The sequence below is a fragment of the Dama dama genome, chromosome 32 (genome assembly GCF_033118175.1).
Source record: "Dama dama isolate Ldn47 chromosome 32, ASM3311817v1, whole genome shotgun sequence".
NCBI lineage: Eukaryota > Metazoa > Chordata > Mammalia > Artiodactyla > Cervidae > Dama > Dama dama.
In genome coordinates this window covers 47,451,841-47,477,173 of record NC_083712.1, presented here as the reverse complement: position 1 = coordinate 47,477,173, position 25,333 = coordinate 47,451,841, and the positions used below count along the sequence as shown (strand labels likewise).

Genomic DNA, 25,333 nt, shown 5'->3' with positions numbered 1-25,333 from the left:
AGCAATGGGCAACAGAATAGCTCAGATTTCTTAATGGATTGAATAGAGATATAAAAGGTGGTAAGAGATACAGAGGGACAAGAAGAGAAAAGAGAAACTTGACTTGTTGGCTTCAGGAACTGGCAAATTTACCAAAATGTGAAGATTAAGATGGGGTGGTGTGTGTGCTCATGGGGTGGTGGAGGGAGAAGTGATGTCTCACACATTACAGTTCCCTCAACACTGTACACTGAAAATTTTCAAAGAGCAACTGTGGAAGACTTTTACCAGTTGTGAATACCCACATATGACATCTACAAGGGCCATCTTACTGTATTTCTATCCATGTTCTTCAGCCCACCTTACTTTTTAAAACATTTTATTTTTTATTAAAAACATTTATTTAGGCTGCCCTGGGTCTTAGTTGCAGCACATGGGATCTTTAGCTGCGCCATGCGGGATTTATTTCCCCGACCAGGGATCGAACCTGGGCCTCCTACATTGGGAGCCCAGTGTCTCAGCCACTGGGCCACCAAGGAGTCCCCTTACTTTCGCAATTCATTTCAATTGCGGACATGGACACACTTCCCTCCTCATACCTCAGCACACAGGTCATGTATTTCCAGTTTCTTCCTTTTGAGCGGCACCTGTTTACACCTGAAACTTGAGCTGCCAAAAGGACATCTAGGTGGCATAATCAAACGGGCTACTGGATGCAAGCCCCTGAAGCTCAGATTGAGAACACAGATGTGTCTGAGCTCTTGGACAGGATGAAGTCACCGAGCGGTGCAGAGGAAAGAGATTCCGGCAGAGCTGTCTGTGGGAGCGCCGACCCCTGAGGCGGTCAGCAGTCAGCCCAGCCCTGATCCTGAAAAGCGGGTCTTCCCCGCGCCACCCCGCGGCACTAGGTGACCATCGGAGGAGACCTGCGGAGTCACCGGGTGGCGGGGAGCGGGGGGAGGGGGATGTCCCTAGGTCACCATGGGAGGTGATCCGCGGAGTCACTGGGTGCGGGGGGGGGGGGGGGGGCGGAGGGGGTCCTAGGTCACCATGGGAGGTGACCCGCGGAGTCACTGGGTGCGGGGTGAGGGGGTCCTAGGTAACCATCGTGGGTGACCCGAGGACTCATAGGTGGGGGGGGGGGGGGGCGGGGTGTCCTAGGTCACCATGGGAGGTGACCCGCGCAGTCACTGGGTGCGGGGTGAGGGGGTCCTAGGTAACCATCGGGGGTGACCCGAGGACTCACTAGGTGGGGGGGTGGCCCTAGGTCACCATCGGGGGTGACCCGAGGACTCACTAGGTGGGGGGGTGGTCCTAGGTCACCATCGGGGGTGACCCGAGGACTCACTAGGTGGGGGGGTGGTCCTAGGTCACCATCGGGGGTGACCCGAAGAGTCACCAGGTGGGGTGGGGGGGTGCTAGGTAACCATTGGAGGTGACCCGCGGACTCACCGGGGGCGAGGGGCGGGGTGCAGGGTTGGGCACCCCCGGCCGGGCGGGAAACCCGGAGGCGCGGTGGCCGCGGGCGCCGGCGGCGGGCGGGGCGGGCGGGAGGGCGGAGTCGCCGCAGCGGCCGGCCGCGGGCGGGGGAGGGTGTGTGCGCGGGTCACATGGTCGCTGCTGCCCTCCCGTCAGCCGCCCTCGCCGCCGCGGTGCGCTGGCTGCAGGAAGCCGCCGCGCCGCCGCTTTGTTGTCGGGGCCCGCGAGGAGCGCCGCCCGCTGCCGCGCGCTCTCCCCGAGCCCGCTTTCCGGCCCCGGGGCCCGGCTGCGGGCCCCCGCGCGCCCCGCCCATGAGGGCGCCCCGCGACCACCGCCGGCGGCGGCCCGGGGCGGCGCGGCGCTGAGGTAACGGCGGGGGCGCTGCCCGCTCTGCGGACGGGCGGCCTCGGGCCTCCCCGAGGGCACCATGGAGGTGAATGCGGGTAAGAGCCGACAGGGCGGGGGGCGCGGCGGCGGGCGCGCGGGGCCGGCGGGCGGGCGCGGTGGCGGGGCCCCCTCACGGGCGGCGGCGCGGGGGAGCCCCCCCGGAGCCCGACGCTCGGCGCCCCCCGGGCCGCCCTCCCGGCCGCCCGCAGCGCCGCAGCGCGGCGGCCCGGCCCCCCCTCACATGGCCCGGCCGCGCGAGCCACGTGCGCGCTGTGTTTACGTTCGGCGGCGCGCGGCCGCCGGTTGGTTGAGCGGGCGCGTGACGCGGCATTACATAATGGGCGCCGGGGCGGCGGCGGCGGGCGGGGACACGTGAGGCCGCGCGGCTCCGTGACCCACATTCGCGGGCCGCGGGGGCCCCTGGGGGCGGGCGCGCGCCGGCGGGAGGCCCCGCCCCCGCGCCCTCGGGCTCTGACGTGGCCGCCCCTCGCCCGCGGGGTCGCTAGCTCAGGGGAGGCGGCGCGTGCGCGCCCCGGGGACCCGCGGGGCTGCAGGCCGGGACGGCGCGGACGCCGCAGTGCCCTCGGCCGGGGCGGAACGGAAAAGGCGGGCACCGAGGGGGCCCCGGGGGCTGGCGCGGGGCTTCCCCGACGCGGGACCCTCCGGCGTCGCCTGGGGACGGCTCGCCGGGGGTGCCGCTGTTTCGTCTCGACAACAAAGAAGAACCCTCACCGTTTCAACGACCTCCTGGGGTCGCGGTCGATCTTGTGAAACACCTCCAGTGACGAATATGCCTGCGGGCCGGGAGCCTCACCCTGGCCGTTCCCGCCCGGTGACCCCCAGTGACCCCCAGGTTGCTGATCTTTCCTGAATCCGATAACAGATTTCTTCCCCCACCCTGAGGGCTGGGGTTCTTAGTTTCTTAACCAGGGTTGGAACCCGGTCAGTGAGAGCCCTAACCGCTGGACAGCCTGGGAATTCTCATGATAACAGATATGACCTTATTAATCCTTTTCTTGTCCCGTTTCCCGTTGCTTCCCCACTAGGGAGCAATATTAGGGTCCCTTCTGCCCTTTTTTCTGCCCCCGGCCCCCAAAGGGAGAGCCCTTTGCTTGAATCCAGTGAGGCTGCAGAAGCAGCCAGTGATTATGTTCGAAAAGCCGTGCCCCTGGTAACAAATTGTGAACTTTCCACCAACAGTAAATAATAATGTCTTTTAATTACCTGTGGGCCTACATAACCTTGAGGATAGTTTAAGAATATGAGCAACTCTGTTATGGAAAAAAAAGTAAAACTTTTACTTGCTGGGGATTTTGAGATTACGAAATTCATCCTCCTCTACCTCAGCATGAATGAATTCTAGTTTTGAGATCGGATAAGGTTAGAAAGTTTTTCTCAGATTTGAACCTTCCTGGAACATTATCACTGATCTTAATTTTGATTTTACGATGTGATTACAAACTGTAACGTTTTCTTGGGAGGATTGCTGACTCCCCCAACCCCCTTCCATATCCAGTTCACATCCCTTGGTCCTTGCTCCGTGGTTTTTTTTTTTTTGCCCCCTGATCATCATCCTTGTTGCCCTTTGGCATGTGGCATCCAGAGGTGGAAGTTGTTGAACAGTTAATGACTGCTGTAAATGAGCTGTCTGGCAGGTTGGGCTTTTGTGGCATACTGCTTTGCTGACTCACAGTAACCTTGCAGTCAACTAGACCCTTTTCATGTGAACTGTTTTGAAGTTAAGTTTCATCCCTTGTGAATAATTGTTCATCCCTTGCAGATAATTGTTTGACCTGAACTGTAGGAACTTGCAATTATCTTTCTTAAATTTTCTCTTTTTCCATTTGGCTACAAGTTCAAGCTGTTATCCAGTATAGTGTTTCTGCCATCCCTCTGTCTGAGGGAACTTAAATAAGCATTCCCTTTCGTTTCCTTCACATTTAACTTTCCCAGGGTGAGGCCAAATTCAGTGCTGGTGGCAGGCCTCCGGCCCCTCCCTTTGGGTTGATACCATTTTATTAGTCAATACATATTCACCCAGTGACCTTTTGGTGTAACTGCCCTATATATCATGACTCATCGTGTGACCCTTTCTGTGACAAATACAGAGGAGAAATAGTGAAGCTGTGGAAATTGACTCAATTCATTTTTGTCAGAGATTTTGATTGAAGTTCTTTAAATACCATTCTACTTGATTTTTTACTGTAAAGGTAACTGCATACTCACTTGGAGAGAGAAACAGTAAGATAATGGGAAGAATTCGAAGTGAAGAAGGAAGGTGCCTGACTAGACAATGGAGTTGAGGAATTCAGAAGGTGGCCTGGAAATGAGAACCTGCAGAGAAATCTGGGTCCACATGACAGATTCAGAATTGAAGGACAAAAAATGGATAGGGAGGGTTAGATTTGTTTGAATTATTGGGACCCAACTCTCCCAGGATAATGATGGTAAAATAATAATCACCAGTATCTGAGGAGCATTTGCGTGTTATATATGGGCCCTGCACATGGGTTACTATTTTGTGCCTCCCCTTAACGCTGTCAAGGAAGGTGCTGTTGTCACTGTCGAAGGCGAGGGTCTAAGTTCCATAACTTACCCTTAGGGGCAGGTCCGAGAAATCCCCTTGGGGAGCACAAACTGATGATTGTGCTGTAGTCACAGTTGGGGTTGAAGCCCACGTCACTCCTAAAGGTGCCCGCGAGGCTTGGGGGTCCTGCCTCTTTGGGGGTGAGGGGACACTGAGTAGGTGCCCGCAGTTTGCATGGTATAAGGGTCAGCAGAGCCTCCCACTTTCATCATTCCTCTTTTTTAATCTTGTTGCTGCTCCATAGGGTTTTTCCCTCCAGGGTCTAGATTACTCTTGTCCCCTCCCCACCTTTCCAGCAGTTTACTTGGAGACAAGAACTCTATTTTTCAAAATAAGACCTATTTGTTTTTGTTTTCTTAAATAGTCTCTTATGTGGTATGTCATTTAATCACTTTCACATTCTTTAAAACCCCGCATGTTGTCTGTTACCTTAGCTCCTGATCCATGGCTTCTGTAGTGCCCTGTGCTCTCCGTATTCTGTGTGAAGTGTGGCTCACGTTGTGTTGGAATGAAAGGTTGACAGAGCTGTCTCCCCAGTGGTCTGTGAAGTGCTCTAGGGAGGGCACCATCTTGCTCTCCAGAGCCCCGACAGTGGGACCCAACCGGAAGTTTAGGGCTTCCTTAGGTCCACTCGGTCATACCGTGAGTAGAAGTTATTGAAAACCTGCTTTTAAAATGAGAAAACTCATAAAGCTTCTTGAGTAAACATGTTTTGTTCTAAGTCACAAGGCAAAAAAAAGTCCAGTCATGACTTGATCTCAAGCATGTATTTTCCAGGGTGGTGGGGTGGCGGTGGTGATGGGCCAGCCTGGAATCCGGGTAAGAAAAGCCCAGGCTGTGTGAGGACAGCGAGTGCTTCCCAGCAGTACAGAGTTGGATGTTGACTTCTGGATTGTCTGAAACTGACCACTGTGTAAGCCCGAGCCTGGGAACCTGGCCCAACTCCAGGATCCTTTTCAACTAAAAATAGAGACAACTCAGCCTCAGCTAATTTTAGCTTGAGGCATCTGAGAAGTATATTCTGCCTGTTTTTGAAGGTGTTGGGACTTGCTGGTTCAGGGATTTTACCTTTCTTGCATTTTCGTTAAAAACTCTCTCTGTAAAAAGGCACTTATTTTAATAGTTCCGTTTTATGAACATCATTTCATTTCAATCTTATACTAACTCTGGCAGATATCCCCATTTTCTATTAATAGAAGTTGACTCAGGTTTAGAGAAATTGAAAGTAACTTGCATGCGGAGGACTTCTCAGTAGGAGATAATAGTCTGCTCTGGAATTGATGTTCAACCCTGGCCCTGCCACTTGGTAGCTGTATTAACCTCTCTGAGCTCCTCTTCTGTAGACTGGAATAATGGAAGTTAATTGTATAGGATTCTTATGAGGATTAAACGTGGTGTGAAATTGTGTCATTTTATTCTCGACATTTTATTTATTTTTGGCCAGGCTATGTTTTTCTTGCTTCTGCACGGACTTTTTCCAGTTGTGGCGAGTGGGAGTTACTGTTGATTGCGGTGCTTGGGCTTAGTAGTTATGGCACACGGGCTTCATTACTCTGTGACAAGTAGATTCTTCCCGGACCGGGGATAGAACCCGTATCCCCTGAATTGGCAGGTGGGTTCTTGACTACTGGACTTCCAGGGAAGTCCTTGTTTTCAGCATTCTTGCTACTTGTAGTCTTCACTTCCCTTCTTCATCGGGTTGAGGAACTGCTAGATGTACATCTTACCTTCTAGGAAATTAAATTTTAACCTTCTTGGGTCACTAGTCATCAGGTTGGTAGCATGATGTCTGGTTGATGCTAAGACAACTACATCAGTGTTGAAGGTCTTGCTTAGAGAATGTAGCTGCTCCTTGATGGGTCATCTTTGGTTCCATGGTTCCTGGCACAATTGCTGGTTGTAAATGATTATTAATTCCCTAAAGACAGGAGTTGGATCTTAAGTGAACTGATTAAGTAATAATTTTTTTATTAATTTTAGTAATTTTTCTTGGGTTTGATTTTGGAACTTTTGCAAAGGAAGGTATGTTTTGAGTAATTAATACCTTTCATTGCCCAATCAACTTTAAAACACTTCTCAAGCCATCAGAATAGCCCAGATCGCCACTCAGAAGAACTTGCGGATGTAAATAGCTGACTGAAATCCTGGCGCTGGAAAGGTCTAACTTCCTGACCTTATCCTCTTGAGATGTTAGTGAATTAGCTACCTAAAGTAGTAGTTTAGTCTCTAAGTCATGACTGACCTTTTTGCGACCCCAGGGACTGTAACTCACCAGGTTCCCCTGTCCATGGGATTTCCAAGGCAGGAACACTGGAGTGGGTTGCCATTTCCTTCTCCAGGGGATCTTCCTGACCCAGGGATTGAACCCATGTCTCCTGCATTGGCAGGCAGATTCTTTACCCCTGAGCCACTAGGGAAGTCTCCCACTACCTAAAGTAGTCCTTTAGAAAAGAGAAATGGCTGTGAGAGCTTCTTTTGGGGATTTAATTGAGGACTAAGGATAATCTTTTCTTTGTATCCTATTCTCAGTGGAGATAAGTACAAAAAAAATACCAGTTACTACCACCTGGGATTTCTAATGTGATCTTCAAATCTCTGAAATTTTATGAAAACAGTGGTGATTTTACCTAGCAACATGACATTTGAGAGACTTCAAGGTTGAAATCATTTTTCTTTGGATTCACAGTATGTTAGGGATAGTCAGGCAGTTAGTGAGAAGATCAGCCTTGAAAATTATGGGCTAATTTGTGCTTGAATTTACTAATTGTAGCCATTCTAAAAGGTAAAAGATTTATATGTTTTGAAGAGAAACCATAGTATATTAATTGTAGCCATTCTTAAACTTCTGCCTGCAAAGACTTGCCTTGAGAACTTGTTCAAAATGCTCATTCCTGGACTTCCTGGGTGGTCCAGTGGTTAAGAATTTGCCTTGCCACAGAGCAACTGAGCCCATGAGCTACGACTGCTGAGCCTGTGCTTCGCAGCAAGAAAAGCCACCGAAATGAGAAACCCACACGCTGCAACCAAGAGTAGACCCTGCTCGCCGCAACTAGAGAAAGCTCCAGTGCAGCACAGAAGACCCAGCACAGCAAAAAAAAAGCTCATTCCTGAGGGTGCCTTCTCCAGCTCGAGCAGGGTCTTGGAAGTGTGTATTTTGAGAAAAACACTAGGGGCAGTTTTGATGCGTATTTCGCATAATCTCTTTGGATAGTGAGAGTAAACTCAAAGTTAGGACTCTTTCTTGTGTTTGGAGTATTGAAGAGTCTTCAGATTTTAAAATCAGTGTTAGATAAAATTCTTGTCAGTAAGATTACCCTTGGTTGCTTTTTCTCCCATTGAGCACAGATGAAGTCATTGACTTTTAACAGTGACTCTCAGACTTCACTGTGCATCGGAAGAGTGAGACCTGAGAACTTGAGTTTCTAACCGAGTTCCAGGTGATGCTGAAGCCACTGGTGCAGGACCAAGCCTTGAGAGTGACCGGTGTGTATGGGTAGGGACCAGGTTGCAGGACAGGTATTAATCCTAAAGCTCGGGCTTCACTCTGGGCAGGTGGGAAGTGCAGGTTACGGGCATCTGGGAGTGGGTCAGACTTCAGGAAAAGCGGATTCGCACCTCCAGCTTCAGTGCCGATGTCAGGTGTATGCTTCCGGAATGGAAAAGTGGATGGAATTGTCCACGTTGTATTTTTTGTCTTTTTAAGACTCAAGTGCAAATAAACAACAAGGTTCTCCTGTATAGCACAGAGAACTATATTCAATATCCTGGGGTAAACCATAATGGAAAAGAATTTGAAAAAGGATGTGTGTGTGTGTATATATATGTAACTGAGTCACCTTGCTGTATAGGAGAAGTTAACACAACATTGTAAATCAACTATATTCAATAATTAGTTTCAAAGATGTACAAGCAAGACGGTTAAAAAGACTCAAGTGCATTTAGCTGCACTGTGCACTTTAAGTTTGTGCACGATGAACACTGTTGTGTTTCTCTTGGCACAGTTGGCACCTGTTCTCACTTCTTTTCTGGGTTATAACCAGAGCACTGTGGTTGTGGCTGTACTTCCTAGGGGCTTCCGAGTCTGGATTTGTGTAATTGGTACTTAAATACATGTCTGGTTCCTAACGTCATCATGACAGACTAAAAGTGACTTATTCCTCTGCCTTTTTTTTCCTTCTCTGTAAATGGAAATGACTTTCTGTTCTTCTGTTCTTTGGAATTGATTTGGCCTTAGCATTTTGCTGTGTGTGTGTGTGTGTGTGTGTGTGTGTGTGTGTGTGTGTGTGCGTGTGTGTGTGCGCGCGTGCGTGCATGTATACACTTGAATATCCTATAAAGTCTGGCTGTTATTTAAAAAAAGACTGGGGTGTCTTTTCCCTTTAGCAGACAAAGCATTTGTTTCAGAGTGAATGCTTACATTGCAGTTGTTACTTTGGGAACCTGTAAAATCCTCCACTTCAGAATAGTCATCTCAGGTTGTTCTCAGAAATGTCTTTTACTTGTTACTGCCATAGGGTCTCAAAAGAATCAAATGCAACTTAGCAACTCAACAACAACAGCTACAGTAATATTTTATACTGTTTCGACCTGCCCATGATATTAGATGTGGGCTTTACAAAGGCAGAAAAGTAGGTATTAGAAATAATTTATGTCTTGGAACTTCCCTGGTGGTCCAGTGGTTAGGATTCCGTGCTTCCACTGCAGGGGTCACCAGTTTGATCCCTGGTCGGGGAAGTAGTATCCCACATGCCACAGCCAAAAAAATAAAAAATTTGTGTCAGACTTGTATCTGTAAAGCATGTATAGACACTCTGCACCTAGGTACTTGTAATCTCTCTTGTTGAGAAGTAGATGGAAACAGGTAAACAGTAGGTTTAAATAAGAGTTCAAGACAGTGATGGAAGGGAGATAATTAACGTTTGTATGTGGTACACATTGAAAAAGCCAGTAAATGTTGGCTGATGATGGAGGAGAGAAGAAAAGAAACCACAGGAGGCCTTGGCGGAGAAGATGAAAATTACTTGTTTGGCCTGGGATTTGGAAAAATAATACTTTTGGTCATGAGGTTACTCTTGAAGCATTTTATCACTTTCAGGGAAGAAGTTTGAAATTATACCCTAAGAGTCATTTTAAGTGCTATTTCTTAAGCTGGAAGGTTTGCAGTCTCTTAAGAGGTCAGGGCCAGTTTCAGGGGGAGTTGTGGAGTTTATCCTAATGAAGTGGTGAAGAGTGTCCTGAAGGTAGCTCTGTGAAGGGGGAGTTGGCTTAGAGCGTGCCTTCCACCTTCCAACCTCTTTGACACTCACTGTAAACAGTAAGTCAGAAGAACAAGCGGTGCGTCTGGGTTTCTTAAGAGCTGCATGGAGAGGAGTGTGTCTGCAAGTCCAGTGGCAGGAGTAGGTGGAGAAGGCAGGTGCGGAAGTGGGGTTCAGTGGGTAGTCGTGGGGTCTTTGGGGAGCATCAGAACACAGACTGTGAGAGCAACAGCTGTGAAAGGCGTGTTTCCAGAGAGATTCCTTTGTCCGGAGTTCTACGTGTTACATCTGTGCTTCATTGACCTGTGTTTTAGCCAGATGCTGGAGGGTGGGGTGGGTAAGGGATGGGCCCGCTGTTCTGGGACAGTGTCATGTAAGGGGATAAGAAAGGAGGCAGAGAGGGGACCAGAACCAGGTTTCCTCATGACCCAGGCAACGTGATGACTGGCTTTGCTGTCACTCAGGAGGGTCTTCCATCCCCTTTTAGGAGTAGTTTGGAAAATGAAAAGCTTTTAAGTTTGGATCAGCACATGCTGAGAATCACAGAGCCAGTGAGAGCCTGCCCACTTTTTAAACCAGTGGGAATTTTATAGCTTTGAACTCTGTGGAAGCAAGACTAGTAGGAAATAGGGAAGAAAATAAGCTACTTTTCCCTTTTGTGGTAATTTTGATCATTAACCTGTTTTCCAGAGTTAGTGACTTTACTGTTGAGATTTGTGAAAATAGAAAATACGCATTATCATGTGTCTAATTACCTGATTTCCCGTCTCTTCCAGGAGGTGTGATTGCCTACATCAGTTCTTCCAGCTCAGCGTCCAGCCCTGCCTCTTGTCACAGTGAGGGCTCCGAGAACAGTTTCCAGTCCAACTCCTCCTCTGTCCCATCTTCTCCAAACAGCACTCACTCTGATAGCAATGGGAACCCCAAAAATGGTGATCTCTCCAATATTGAAGGCATCCTGAAGAATGATCGAATAGATTGTTCTATGAAAACCAGCAAATCGAGCGCCCCTGGGCTGACAAAGAGTCACAGTGGAGTCACAAGTGAGTTGTCTGGTTTTCTGACAGTTGACGCTACTAATCGCAGGTGGGGCTTACTTTATCACCTGCTCATTTGGTGGGGACTGTTTTATTTCTGGGTGTACTTTTCACCCCCTTCTGGGTAGTTACAGTTTAGTAGTTATTAAGAAATCAGTGATGACCTTAATTAAAAGTTTCAGCCTAGGGCCTGTCTTAATCGGTTCTCTGTGGTGAGGTGGTCCGTCTGCCTGTGTTTCCCCTCGGGTGCCCTCTTAGCTTCCACAGTTGTCTTTCTTCTGCCCTCCTAGTGCTGACTCTGGTTTCTAGAGTGGAGCACTCACTCACGGAAAGGAGCTTGCTCATGAAGCCTGGCGCTAGGAATGTTTGGAGGGTTGGAATATCCCACAGAGTAGTGGGAATGTGGATCCGTGAGTGAGTGCAGAGGTCACAGGCTGCTTCAGGGCGGGGTCAGGAAGGGCTGGCACCTGGCTCTGCCCGCGCGTGGGTTGGACTGTTTGCACAGCGGCCTGTGGAGACCCCACTTTGCACCTTTTGTTGGTTGACGCCCCTGGCGCTGATTCCTTGACTCTTACCCAGCAGAATTGTTTTCTTAGTTCTGGTTGCATATCTGATGTAGAGTAACTCTAGATTTACAAAATTTCAGTGTATGTCCAGAATCTTCAGCTCTCTGAGAGAGTTTTGGCCATGCCATAAGGTGTGATTTCTTTTGATTGTCAATTTGGTGTAAAGATTTTTCTCTGACATTATAAAAGTATATTTGTATATTTTTTAAAGTATTTATAAGTTGAACAAAATACAGTACTCTATTGGAAAGAAATAGTTTTAGCTTTTCTTCCAGCTTTTCACTTTTCTGTCTATTTGTGCTTCAGAATTCAGTGGCATGGTTCTCCTGTGTAAAGTCTGTGGGGACGTGGCCTCAGGATTCCACTACGGCGTTCATGCTTGTGAAGGCTGTAAGGTAATGCATGCTTTATTTGTTTAAGCTGCCGATTCTGGGATTAAAGAAATTACATGGTCTATAATCTGGAAGGAGAAGAGAAGTCAGCTGCTCCTTAAAGTTTTAAGCATTTTATGTAGTGTACAAACATAACTCATTTTGAAAAATATATTTTAAAACTACATTTTAAATATATTTAGTATTTTTTTTTTTTTTTTAGTATTTCTTTTTCCTTTAAGATTTTGATCAAAATAAATTTGCTATCTTACACTTGAATCTGGTGTGAAGTGTTTCACTCACCGACGCGTCAGGCACTGTCCTGGGTGGCAGTGGACGGCAGGGAGCACGTGGATGAGGCTGTTGCCTTCTCGAGACTTAGACTAAGCCAGGCTTGGAACAGATCTCATCAGGTCCTTTGACACTCTGACGTGGCAGGTGCTGGGAACTGGGCGCCATTCCTAGATGCTTGTAAAAATGTGATACCTTCGGAAGCGATGCCAAGTCAGTGAAAGAATCTCAAGAATAAATTGAGCCCTAGGTAAGCTCATTTGTAAGTTGAGTTGAATATTCCTGAGTCAGGTAATTCCAAGTGAGAAGTCTGTACTTCCTACTTACATCTAGGGACTCTCTCTTCTCATCTGGCACAGTCCTTCCTCCTGAGTGTCTAAAACTGACACGGTCAGGACTTGTGCTGGTGCTGTCCTCTCACTGAAAGCCAGAAGCCGGAACCCAGTTTGGCTGGATATGGTGGGTGAGCAAAACAGTGAATATACATGATGAAGGGGAAGATACTTTCTAGGGTGGCTCTGAATGAGCTGTGAGTTTTGTAGCTCTTAATGGCTCGATCACGTCACAGGACTACTATACTTTATTCAGAAATAGCACTTTTTCATTGTTTTAAAAATTCTATAAATAGTTTTTCTTTTTTTTCTTTTAACAAAAGATATGAAATAACTATGTTTCTAGCTAGAGAAACAAAAGCACAAGCAAAGGAATATCAGTGCATATTCTTGATAAATGCCACACATAATTGCTCTTATAGATCTAGCTCAGATATCATAGTGCCCAAGTTATTATAGTAACAAAGCATAAAAATGTTATATCCCACAATCACTAATACAGATTCATCCAATAATGTGGTTAGTTAACGACAGTCGAGGAAACTGCAGTTTAAAAGAATTTAGGTGATTTTGATTTTCCTGAAAAAGTCAAGGGGAGGTCTTTGCAGACCACTCACAGAGCATGAACTTGGATTGTTTGTGCAGTAAATACGGCAGCTGTGTGCGGTCATCCAGCTGGGAGCTGTGGGTGTGTGTGACACTTACCTGTAGCTGATAAGTAACCGGGAACATCTGGAATGATAAGGAGGTGTCAGCTGGTGGTAATCCAGGAAAGACCAAGTTCTCCTAATGTGATCCTTAGATCTAGTGAGGGAACTGCAGTGTGGAACACCGTTCTCTGTCATCTTGTTGAGGACGTCCTTCATATTGCACGAGTTTGGAAATTTGAATGTGACTCCAGGATGAGCTGGAAAGCGTGGCTGCAGGCCCGGCTGGTAACAGGGTGAACGGAGTGTAGGACACGGGGGCTTTGGCAGCACTGAGACTCCAAAGGGAAGCGGGGAAAGAGCTCCGCGTGGCCGGCAGGCGCTCGCAGGTACTGCTGAGAGCTCAGTGATGGTCTGAGTGTCAGCGTCATCCTCCCCCGCTCTAAGCCAGAATGGCCTCTCGGGTCCTGGGAGCGTGCTGGCTAACTGGGTGTGGGGGATGCTTAGAGGGAGTTCCTCTGGATGTTTTTAATCGGATCCCTACATCTTCCTTTGTTCTTAGGGTTTTTTTCGGAGAAGCATTCAGCAAAACATTCAGTACAAGAAGTGCCTGAAGAATGAAAACTGCTCTATAATGAGAATGAATAGGAACAGATGCCAGCAGTGTCGCTTCAAAAAGTGTCTGTCTGTTGGGATGTCAAGAGATGGTATGTCCCCAGTTTAGAGTGCTCTTCTTAGAGTGTATGGGGCTTGGCTTTATTCCTCAGCGTGCACCAGAGCTGTAAGTCAATTACCAGTGGCCCCCTTGTGCTCAGGGTGAAACAGATTTTTGAAAACACATTTTGTGGTCTTACAGGATGCCAAATTGATTAAAGTCAAATTTTAGCATCATCACCTCAGAAACAGCTTTTGACTCATTTCTTTTTTTTGTTTCTTGCCTGTGAAAAGACCCATTTTTCCTCTGTGTGATTTGAGTACTTTTTCAAAAAAAAAGAAAGGTGTAGTTTTTCATGATAAAGGAGTTCTTGGCTTTTCCCCCTGATTTCTTTCTTAGCAGTTCTGAGGAACGCATTTCTCCCTCTGTGAGTTAGCTCTGTGACTTCTCAGTCCTGAGATGACACCGTGCTCTTAGGCGCCGATTGTGAGTACTTTCAAAGGTGACGCAAGATTGAAAGACGCATCTGCTGAGGAGGTGGCAGCTCAGTCCTGGCGTGGGCCACTCCTGTGGGCAACAGGGTGGTGGTGATTTGCGGGACCGTTAGTGTCCTTTGTGGACGACCTACCTGGGAGATCTGACTCTTCTGTAGTGCTTGGGGAATCATGTTTGTGTAGTCTCATTCTCCTCCAAGTAACGTAACTGAGGATTGTGAGACTTTCAGAGGGGTCAGGTTAGGAGTTAATTGAGAACTGCTAAGAATGAGCCTTGTATTCATCTAGGGAAGAGTGATTTAAGCAGTCCCTTAGGTTACTCTAGCTAGTATCTACTGACACAGAAACACAGCGTTGTAATAAGTAGGTTCTTGAATGACAGGTTTTAGCAATTGATGTTCTATGTTTTCAATTGCTTAAAAAAAAATTTTTTTTTATGGCTCTAGAAATACTAATCCAAACTTGATGGATATTGTGATTTCCACAAGAGTAAAAATGGCCATCAGTCATGCATAGGGAAGCTAAGGTAGACTGTGCAAAATGATTATTAAGTTGTTATGTCTGCGGTTGGTAGTGTAAGAGGTTGCAGTTAGAGCAGTGAGACTTCCTTGGAGGGTGGATACATTGAATTTTTATTATCTGTGTATAAATACTAGAATAGAAAGAAGCTTTTCTTTCCCTCAGGGATAGGAATGTTGGAGACAGGACTAGCCTCTAAGATAGTGCAAATGAATGCTTTTGTTTTTGTTTCATTGATTTTAATTAAAATCCAGCCGGTTTATTTTCCAATAACTGCATTTCTATCGACTGTGACTTTTTTCTTTCCTTTTCTTTTAAGATTTTCTCTTAAGAAGTTGGAAAAGGTGATCACTTAATAGTTGGGTCTTGAGGATAAGGTTACAGAGATGAACGGACAAAGGTCAGGGGAAGTGATTGTTCCTACCCATCAGCATTGATGGATGTGGATAGCTGAATGCTTTTGTGAGGACACAGCCTTCAGCCTTAGTTAGTAAGGTGCTGAGTAGTAATGCTGGTTTGTTTCAAACTGATTTTCATTAGTTGATTTCAAATTTCTTTCTTAGACTTTGCTTATAAAATACCCAAGAAGTCTTCTCTTTAGCTTTATTTTGAGAGAAAAGTGAAAATTTTCTCTCCCCACTCCCGCTTCCTGTGGTTCCTCAAAAACATAACTGGCAGGTTTACAATGATTTTTGGCCAAGTGGGCAGTCTTGTGTCATCAGAAGCTGTAGTTGTCAGAGCCAGTGCTGTGTTACTCTTTGGAATAAATGGGTCTTATTTAACCTGTAGACGTTGAATATCTTTTTCTGCAATAGCTGTTCGGTTTGGGCGCATTCCTAAGCGTGAAAAGCAGCGCATGCTGATCGAGATGCAGAGTGCGATGAGGACCATGATGGACAGCCAGCTCAGTGGTCGTTTGCACAGTGACCCTTTAGCAGACCACCATGAGCAGATTGCCTTGCCAGCCCAGGAACAACCGCGACCCAAACCCCAGGTGGAGCCGGACAACAGCAAAAGCTCTTCTCCCTCCTCCTCCGATTTTGCGAAGGAGGAAGTGATCGGCATGGTAACCAGAGCGCACAAGGACACCTTCATGTATAACCAGGAGCCGCGCGAAAGCTCAGCGGAGACCTCGGCGCCGCCGCGAGAGCGGCTCCCTAAGAACCTGGGGCCGTACAGCGTGAACCACGAGCACTGTGTGGGCGGGCCGCGCGGCCGCCTCCCCTGCGCCGAGAGCCCGCCGCATCTCAGCGGGCACTACAAGGGCCGGAGCGGCGTGCACTACCCCGGCGGGCACGGCGTCTGTGTGGCGGGCGGACACTGCGTGAGCTTCCCCGGCGCTTATACTCAGAGAGTGTGTGATAGAGTTTCCATGGATGGGTTTTCTCAGAATGAGAACAAGAACGGTTTCCTGTGCAACACTGGCGGCAGAATGCACCTGGTATAGTGAAATCCCTTTTTTTGCTCACTTTGTGTCGAGGAAAACTGTGAAGGCTTTCTTTTACTCGGAGGCCATTCCAAATTCAGACGCGGGGGTGAGGGTCAGCAAAGCTAGATTTATTAGAATCCCTTTTGTGTGGTATTTTAGATCAAATATTTTGAATAAACAGCATTTGTGGAATGACCTGCTTTCACACAAAGCTAGGTACACAAGCGTGTTATTTGATTGATACTATGATCGGAATTAGGATTTTATGTAAAATATGGGTTATGAAGAATTGATCTTTTAATTCTTAAAAACCCTTTCAAAATATAGGTATTCAAGTTAGTCTTGGCCTTACTAGCATTGGGATTTCCTCAAGGGACTGATCCTTTAGCTTGCCACAGTCAGTAATTCCTTGATTGGGATGGAAAGTGTCTTCTTTAACCATCATGATATGAAGAGGTCTTTGGATGTAGAGCATGGGTGTTTCATGGTTTGAAAACTTGGGAATAGTTTAAGATAACCTGCTGGATTCTAAGAATTTTCTCAGACTTCATCCTGTGGGATGAGTCAGTGTTAGGTCATTTAAGTGTTTCATCAAATACAGCAGTCTGCATGGAAGCACGTCGTGGGTGCTCAGCCAGAGTGTCATCCAGAGCAGCAGGCCCACGGCTCTGTTGACACCAGGAGGTCCTTTGATAGTGCTTGGTGTTTTCTACACCAGGGTAATTCAGATCTTCATTTTTCATCAAATAGTCAAATAGTTGACTCTACCCCAGTCCTAATGTTAGGTGTGTGTTTGTTTTTGGTCCCTTGAAGTTATTTGATTCCATGGATCTGGAAGGTAACCTTATTTTCTTTAGGCTTAGTGACTGCCGTAAGGAGGGGAAAATCCGTAAGTGTTTAGGTTCTAATTTGTGATGTTGTCCATGGTCATGGAGCCGTCCCGTTTCTGGATCTCGTGGGTTTAGTCGGCACGTGAAGGCTGATTTCATTTTGTATCTCCGTGGTGTGCTGGTCCCTCCTCTGGCCTCTTCTTTCCTCCCCATCCTCGTTTAGAAGGTGCACCTTGTGTGTCCAGCCACTGTGTCCTCACTGAAAAAGTGGAGGCCAGTGGTCACACCATTGTATATGAAATAAGTGGTCAGTGACCTCTTTTAAAACAATGAAGCATCTCAGACCTTTTCTTCTTTGAAATTACAGCAATGTAATTTTGCCTATTTAGGAAACAGTTTTGAAATACTAAGTGTGGGGTAGGGCTCTAGGCCTTGACTTCTGGCTATATTTGGATGGATCACTAACCCACTTAAAGTCCCATTTCCTTGCCTAAGAGATGGTAATTATATGTCTGCCATACCTAAGTAACAGGACTGAGAGTCAGGTGCACGTGTGAGTTTGCTTGACACTTGTAAAACCAGTGTGAGATGACAGTAGTGTTACAGAGTCCACTGTCAAACCTGTGCAACAGAGGGTTCAGTTTCAGTGCTTTTTAGTAATTTTAGTTATGCACCATTGCCATAGTCCAGTGTTAAAACATCCCCATCACCCCCCAAAACATCCCTTGTGCCTATTTGCGAACAGTACCTGCCCCCAGCCCCAGCCCCGCAACTGCTCAGCTAATTTATGTTTCTATAGATTGTGCACCAGGTTTTTGAACCAGCTTGTAATAGATGAACCTTTTGCTTAGTCTACTTCTTTTATGATAAGTTAACTGCTGTTTAAATTAGGATGCTCTGAGTCTTTCTGTCACAAGGGGAGCAGCCAGTAAAGAAAGTGCTAGTTAATATCAGTAGATTCTATGGTGTCACAGAGTATTTTCCTGTTGGGGTTTCCAGTGACTGATACGCTGCCTTTGAAGTTTCTTTCCCACCTCTCATAATCGAAGATTTCTTCTGTTTTGCACATATTAGGTTTGTCCGATGAGTAAGTCTCCGTACGTAGATCCTCATAAATCGGGGCATGAAATCTGGGAAGAATTTTCCATGAGCTTCACCCCAGCAGTGAAGGAAGTGGTGGAGTTTGCAAAGCGCATTCCTGGGTTCAGAGATCTCTCGCAGCACGACCAGGTCAACCTTTTAAAGGCTGGGACTTTTGAGGTAGGTATTTATTTATCTTGAATGTTGATACTGGGCAGGGTAGTATTTTATTTTCATTCTTTTCTCAACAAGTATTTGTAGTCCAGAGGCTGAAACTACCAAGAAAAGCATGACCATCCCAGGATTTTGGGGAGAGACAAGGTAAACCCTGCGTTACTCAAGACTTGAAACACAAATGTGCTGGGCTCGCAGCACAGTAACCCCAAGTTCTGAAACCGCCTTCAGGTGTGAACCTGGCAGGTTCTCTGGAGTTAGACACCTACTGAAAGCCTAGCCCAGCATTTCCTGGGTTCAGTACCGGACCAAAGGGAAAACAGATCGGTGTTTTTGTGTCTTAAGAGATGGTGGAATATTCGGTCGATGTAGCAGACGTTTCATATGTACTACCACAATCCTCTTGGCCTCGTCAGAATCCTTGGCTGCATTTTTGACTCCAGCTTCTCTTTCTGTGTGATGCTGTCTCCTGGGCCTGGGGCAGCTCTTGTTGCCAACTTGAGTAGGACGCAGACAGAGCCTCTCCCCGTGCGGGCCAGGTGCCTCTCATCTGTCGGCCTGGGGCTTCCTGTCGCAGCTGAGGTGGGCGCAGGCGCAGGCCTGGCCTGGAACTAACGTGGGCGTTGTCCTGAAATGCAGGGGAGGGTGGGAGCTGATGTTGGGCGGCCCCAGCCTTTAATCAGCAGAGGAAGTGGGGGGGGGGGGGGGGGCGCTTCATGTCCCTGGATGGCCGTCCGTGGCCCAGATCTCAGCTGTGCTTGATGTCAGGCAGTGTCCAGCTTGGTGACACGTCGTCCGCTACTGATTTTGCTTTCATCACACTTCCTTCTTCCTCATGCCTGTTTTCACACCTGCACCCCCCACAAAACCCCTTGCCTTTGGCTCTGTTCTCTGGGGCACTTGGACTAGAATAGAGAAGAAGTTTTCATAAATAAAACAGCTGTGAGGTAATTCCAAAGAAACACCTATAGGTTGGAATTTTCAGTTTAAAGGAAAACATCAGACTTAAGGGTCTTTGGCTGCGCTGGGCCTTTGCTGCAGTGTGTGGGCTCCTCCATTCGGGGCATGTCAGCTCCTAGTTCCCTGACCAGGCATCGAACCCGTGTCCCCTGCATTGGAAGACAGACTCTTGACCAATGGACCTCCAGATTGAGAGTCAGAAGGGATGTCAGAAATCAAGTTCAGTTCACCCAGTTATGAGGTTATAGAATGATATAGCCCAGAGAGGTGAAGAGAGTTTTCTTTCCTTGGTTACCAGTAAATTCATGACAGTCACGACTAGACACAGATCTCATTGTCCAGGACTTGCGTTCTGTTCCCCTTGTGATCTGTCTGGAGACAGCTGGCTGTGGGGCTAGCTCTGTCTTCTTAGAAGGCTTCCTCTCTCTCAGGCTGTCCTGGGTGAAGTGTCTTTGCTTGGGAGCTCTGCAAAGGGCAGATGTTTGTTCAGTGTTCCTCTGGTTACACGAGAAACAAGGGACATGGTCATTAGCAGTGACTGCGGTAGAGCGAGCTTGCAGGTCCGCAGTGACGCTTGGTTTGGATTTCCATCATGACTTGATAACTGGAGCAGTCGCTGTGATAGTTTGTGTCTTCTGGGGTTACCCTTTCTTGAAATAGACTAACTGGAGTTCATCTTTCCTTGTCTACATTTGGTGTTTGGATGTTTCCAAGTGTTGTTGCTTTGAAATACTGCTCTTTTTACTTTGGGCTTAGAGACCGTGTGATGTACTTGATAGCTTAAAAGCGTTTCGTTAATACCTTTGACCAAGGTCCAGTTTCAGACTTCTTAGCATTATTGCCTGCTTTAATTTGGGTTTTTTTTGCCTGCTTTAATTTTGAATCTGCATTTCAGAATCTTTAATAGCTTCAGAGCACCATAGGCGTTGAGTATTTTGCCACTGGTGGTTGGAATTTTTTTTTTTTTTTTTTTGATGCTATTCCTAGAGTATTGCTTTGATGGAGAATTTGCCTTAAGCAAATTGTTCTGGGTAAAAATAAACTCAGTTTTTCTTCTACAACTTTTTAAAATACATAGGATATCTCTTAACTGACTTGAATACTGAGTTATTTTCTCGTATTACGATTGAACTTCCCCATATACATTTAAGTCTTTTTCTTTTTCCAGGTTTTAATGGTACGGTTTGCGTCATTGTTTGATGCAAAGGAACGTACTGTCACCTTTTTAAGTGGAAAGAAGTATAGTGTGGATGATTTACACTCAATGGGAGCAGGGGATCTGCTAAACTCTATGTTTGAATTTAGTGAGAAGCTAAATGCCCTCCAACTTAGTGATGAAGAGATGAGTCTGTTTACAGCAGTTGTCCTGGTCTCTGCAGGTAAGGAAGCCGGTTCACAATCGTGCCACACCTGGAATGTAGTGAGCAGCCTGGGGAGAAGGCTGCAGTGGCCTAGGTTCTGACAGGTCATGTGGAGGGACGAAGGCCTTAGGGAAGATGCTGAACTAGGGGTCTGTTATTTTTGCATGATGAATTTTTTTTTCCCATGACAGTAAAAGTCAAAAGGGCTGTATAGTGATAAACGGATGTTGAGATCTGGGTCTCATGTCTACCTCTCTTAATCTTTAGCTTTTGTTCATATTTTTTTTTACAAGTCTTAATATCTTATGGATTTATTTTTTGCAACATTGTATATCTCCAGGTAGGTGGTGGTAATCCAAATCTAAGTTTTATTTAAAAATACCATGTGGGTTACTTGAAAGTGTTGTAAGTATCAAGATGTATGATATTACTGTCTTTTGTTATAAAAATCAGAATTACGAGTTGTAGGCTCTCACTGAGCTTTGCTCCTGAGCTCTCTGTGTGGCTGGGTAAGTACGGTCTGTCTCTGGGTCTCGGTCTCCTCCTCCCGGGAGGGGAAGCGACTGTGCGTGGGAGCCTCACGTGCGGTCGGCACAGGGCAGAGGCGCGCGCCTGCGTGAGCGAGTGAGGCGGCTGCTATGTCCCAGCGTTTCCTGAGGCTTGGGAGGCACCCACGGTGTTGCCCAGTTTCCCTGCCACCGTGGTTACACTGCGGTTGCTTCTGACCAACGTATCTCAGCTCAGACAGTAACAGGGATTACCCCCAGTAAGAAGTCGGGAACTGAGACAGGGACTTCCTTGGGAACATGTGAAAACGTGCCAGCTGTTTTCAGGTGTCCCTGACTTTATTTTAAACCATTCGTGGAGAATTCGACAGTATTTCGACGTGACTGACTTTAAGTTTCCCATTGACTTCCTGCTGTGTGAAAGCCCTTGTGCTGAGCACAGGGAGGGTTGTGAGGTGTGCGTGTGGCCCCCAGTCCTGGGCTGAGCTGTGAGGCGGTGACTCTCACACCAGTGTCCCTGCAGAGGGTGAGTTCTCTGTGTATCGTGAAGGGCCCGTTGCACACCAGTGGTGGAGACTTAGGCCGTTTGCGAGCGTTGTTTGGCCACCTTTTCTGACCTGCTCTGCCTGCACTCATGGGATAATATGATGGACCGTGTCAGGGAGGGCGGCCTGGTTTCTTAGTAGCTTTTCAATGCCTCTTGCTCATGTGTATGTTCAGTCACTTGTCGTGTCAGACTCTTTGCGACCCCATGGACTCCTCTGTCCGTGGGATTCTCTAGGCAAGAATACTGGAGTGGGTTGCCGTTTCCTCCTCCAGGGGATCTTCCTGACCCGGGGATCAAACCTTTATCTCTTGCATCTCCTGCATTGGCAGGTGGGTTCTTTACCACTAGCACCACCTGGGAAGCCTCTGGCACATAACCCACCATTTTGCAGTCTCTTAATAAGTAATTAGTAATGGTTTGAGTTGGCATCAGGTTAGTAAATCTGTAATCATGAAACTACAGGTGATCCATACTCGTTAACTTTTTAATTTAGTGAATGTGCCTGAAGTGTGAGGTGCTCTGGGTGACAGAACAAGTTTTAAGACACACGCTGCATGTTCCATTTGGAGAGACGGAAACAACACAGAAAGCTTTGTGTTCTAACCCTGAGGTTCTGCCTGCGGTAGATGGGCGTCTTGGGAAGGAAGAAGGCTTTGTGGGCAGGATGGTGGTGGAGCTGGACCGTGAGGGTGGAGTGTTAGGTTTCTCCAGCGGAAGCTGAGGACGCCCGGGGCCGAGGGGCGGGAGGCGGGGTTCGGAAGCCCTGGGCGGAGTGACCGCTGTGAGAGCCCACAGCTCCGTGAGATGGGGCCCGGCGGCAGTGCGGCTCCACGGTGTGAGCGCCGCGCTGCTGTGGTGGTCCTGAGTGCTCACCCCGGGGCGTCAGGCCGGCGCCGGCAGCTGCAGGGTCGGCTCCGGAGGCCGTGCGGGTGACTTCAGGGGGGAGGAGGCGGCGGGGCGGGGGGCGCTCCCGGGGCAGGTCAGCGGAGGGGACGGCCGGGGCGGGGGGCGCGGGGGTGCCCCTGGGGCAGGTCGGGGGGAACACGGCCGGGGGCGGGAGGCGCTCCCGGGGCAGGTCGGGGGGAACACGGCCGGGGGCGGGGGGCGCTCCCGGGGCAGGTCAGCGGAGGGGACGGCCGGGGCGGGGGGCGCGGGGGTGCTCCTGGGGCAGGTCGGGGGGACACGGCCGGGGGCGGGAGGCGCTCCCGGGGCAGGTCGGGGGGAACACGGCCGGGGGCGGGAGGCGCTCCCGGGGCAGGTCGGGGGGGACACGGCCGGGGGCGGGAGGCGCTCCCGGGGCAGGTCGGGGGGAACACGGCCGGGGGCGGGGGGCGCTCCCGGGGCAGGTCAGCGGAGGGGACGGCCGGGGCGGGGGGCGCGGGGGTGCTCCTGGGGCAGGTCGGGGGGACACGGCCGGGGGCGGGAGGCGCTCCCGGGGCAGGTCGGGGGGAACACGGCCGGGGGCGGGGGGCGCTCCCGGGGCAGGTCAGCGGAGGGGACGGCCGGGGCGGGGGGCGCGGGGGTGCCCCTGGGGCAGGTCGGGGGGAACACGGCCGGGGGCGGGAGGCGCTCCCGGGGCAGGTCGGGGGGAACACGGCCGGGGGCGGGAGGCGCTCCCGGGGCAGGTCGGGGGGAACACGGCCGGGGGCGGGGGGCGCTCCCGGGGCAGGTCGGGGGGACACGGCCGGGGGCGGGGGGCGCTCCCGGGGCAGGTCAGCGGAGGGGACGGCCGGGGCGGGGGGCGCGGGGGTGCCCCTGGGGCAGGTCGGGGGGAACACGGCCGGGGGCGGGGGGCGCTCCCGGGGCAGGTCAGGGGGTAGACGACAGCGCGCCCCCCCCCCCCCCGCCGCTCCCGGGACAGGTCACGGGGGACGCGGCCGGGGAGGGGGGCGCGGGGGCGCCCTCCAGGCACCATGCTCCTTCCTCGTTTCCACCAGGAATGTGATTTCTCTGTTGTTTCAGATTTTAACTTGGAGAAAGCCTTGTTTTGTCTTCTGATCATAAGAATAATACAGGTTCTTTGAGAAATTAGACAGTCATTATTAAGATGAAAATAAGGGGTGATAATATCACCACAAAAAAGCACCACCTTAGGGGGGTCTCTCTAGCCATTTACCCACCAACCCATTTGTCCCTTTGCCTGCTTGTGGATATATAGTAATAAAGGAGAAGGACGGATTGTAAAAGAAGATATAGCCTTCTTATTTTTGTTGTTTATACATGAAGATATACAAGCAACACAAAAATACCTGCATCTTAAAATGATACATTGTTCCACTTTATGATAATGTTCGTATCAAATTTAAATCTTTGTCACTTAAAAAGGACTATTGTTATTTTTAAAGCAGGAAAATAAAATCCAGTAATGGTGGAAGGGTCTCTTTATTCTCTTGCTAGCCTGTTCTTCAGGCTTGTTCTGATGATTGCCGATCCAACTCGAAATACTATCCTGTCGCCTTTTTATTTAGTCGATGTAACTGATAAATGATAGCTCAGCTTGTGAAGAATCCACCTGCAATGCAGGAGACCCTGGTTCGATTCCTGGGTTGGGTAGATCCCCTGGAGAAGGGAAAAGTTACCCATTCCAGTATTCTGTATAGTCTATAGGGTTGCAAAGAGTCGGACACAACTGAGCTACTTTCACTTTTCAACTGATAAATGAAAGCACCCTCTCATTTTTCCCTCTCAGCTTTTATGCCTCCCCCCCCACCCACCCCCAGTTACTTTAGTTATATAATGACTGTAATATGCTCACACTCTGCTCCTACACTTGTCCGTAACCTCTCGGCAGTTCAGCTCGCGCGTCCTCACTATCCAGGGAGGCAGCATCCTACTTTCTCTGCGGCCTGACTTCTTTTGCCCGAACGTTTCTTCTGTGGCATCGAGAATGAAAACGTTTACATTCTGTTCTAGAGATGTGACTGTCTTCCATGCTTTATTTATCAGTTGATTCTAAAAATTGAACAGTAAAGCACACTTATTTAAGTGTTATGATTACAGGAATAGTGCTCATAGTGTTCCCTCAGTGGGGCTGAAGGGGTAACAAGGCAACATAGACTCTCCCCTAAACCTGTGCTTCCTGAAGGGAACATTCCAGTGTCAGGTAATGGATTGTCTTTCTGTATTTTCTGCTAACTGCTTAGAATTAAGCAACATTACAGTTTGCTTTATATTCAAAATAGATTTTGTTTTTCTTGGGGTCTGCCCTTGCCTTCTGGTTTTGATTTTGTTTTGGTTGTCAGACGACATGCTAATCAATGATCTCATTATGTAATTTTGTCTTCACGACAGACCCTGCCTGTGAGCTCAGACATGCTATCCTCAGTTACACAGGCGAGGAGTTTGAGGAAAGGCGGGGACAGGGGCTTAAATAATTTGTCTGAGGTCACATTTTTAATAATTGGCTGATGAGGCATTCGCACTCCTACTAGTGTAGCTTCAGAAGCCTCCCCCTGTACTGGTTGTTAACAGAACAGCTCTAGCTGCCAAGGGAGAGAGAGGGCTCAAACTCTTACTTGCCTGAGTGATGGGGAGAAGCTTGATACCGTGAGGAGAAGAGCAGTGGCCCCCGGAAGGTTAGTTCTTTTTCGGGCTGTATGGAAGGGTAGAGTCCCTTGTAGGTGGAGGTCAGACTGGCCTGCGGGTGTCAGGCCGGGCTCGTCAGGGTGCGGGCGTCAGTTGTCCCCATGGGGCTTGTGGAGGGGATTTCACGTCCATCTGTAGGACGACAGTCGAGGAGGAGTTCTCATGAAATGGTGAAGGATGTGGAAAGGTGTGTCCTGACCAGCAGTACAGCTTGTAGTGCACTGTCTGGAAGACAAGTTTCCATTTCAGTCTGTGCCTCGAG

At 48.7% G+C, this 25,333-nt stretch overlaps 1 protein-coding gene across 1 annotated transcript in view; it reads left to right on the top strand.

The window, feature by feature from the left end:
- Window positions 1-1,795: 1,795 nt before the first annotated feature.
- NR1D2 (nuclear receptor subfamily 1 group D member 2) overlaps window positions 1,796-25,333 on the top strand; it is a 29,242-nt gene continuing 5,704 nt past the window's right edge. The window contains exons 1-7 of the mRNA XM_061134866.1: window positions 1,796-1,901; window positions 10,464-10,730; window positions 11,597-11,685; window positions 13,494-13,638; window positions 15,415-16,040; window positions 17,933-18,118; window positions 20,241-20,451. Of these exons, the coding sequence (XP_060990849.1) occupies window positions 1,886-1,901; window positions 10,464-10,730; window positions 11,597-11,685; window positions 13,494-13,638; window positions 15,415-16,040; window positions 17,933-18,118; window positions 20,241-20,451 (1,540 nt within the window). The 5' untranslated portion in view covers window positions 1,796-1,885. The remainder of the gene's footprint in view (window positions 1,902-10,463; window positions 10,731-11,596; window positions 11,686-13,493; window positions 13,639-15,414; window positions 16,041-17,932; window positions 18,119-20,240; window positions 20,452-25,333) is intronic.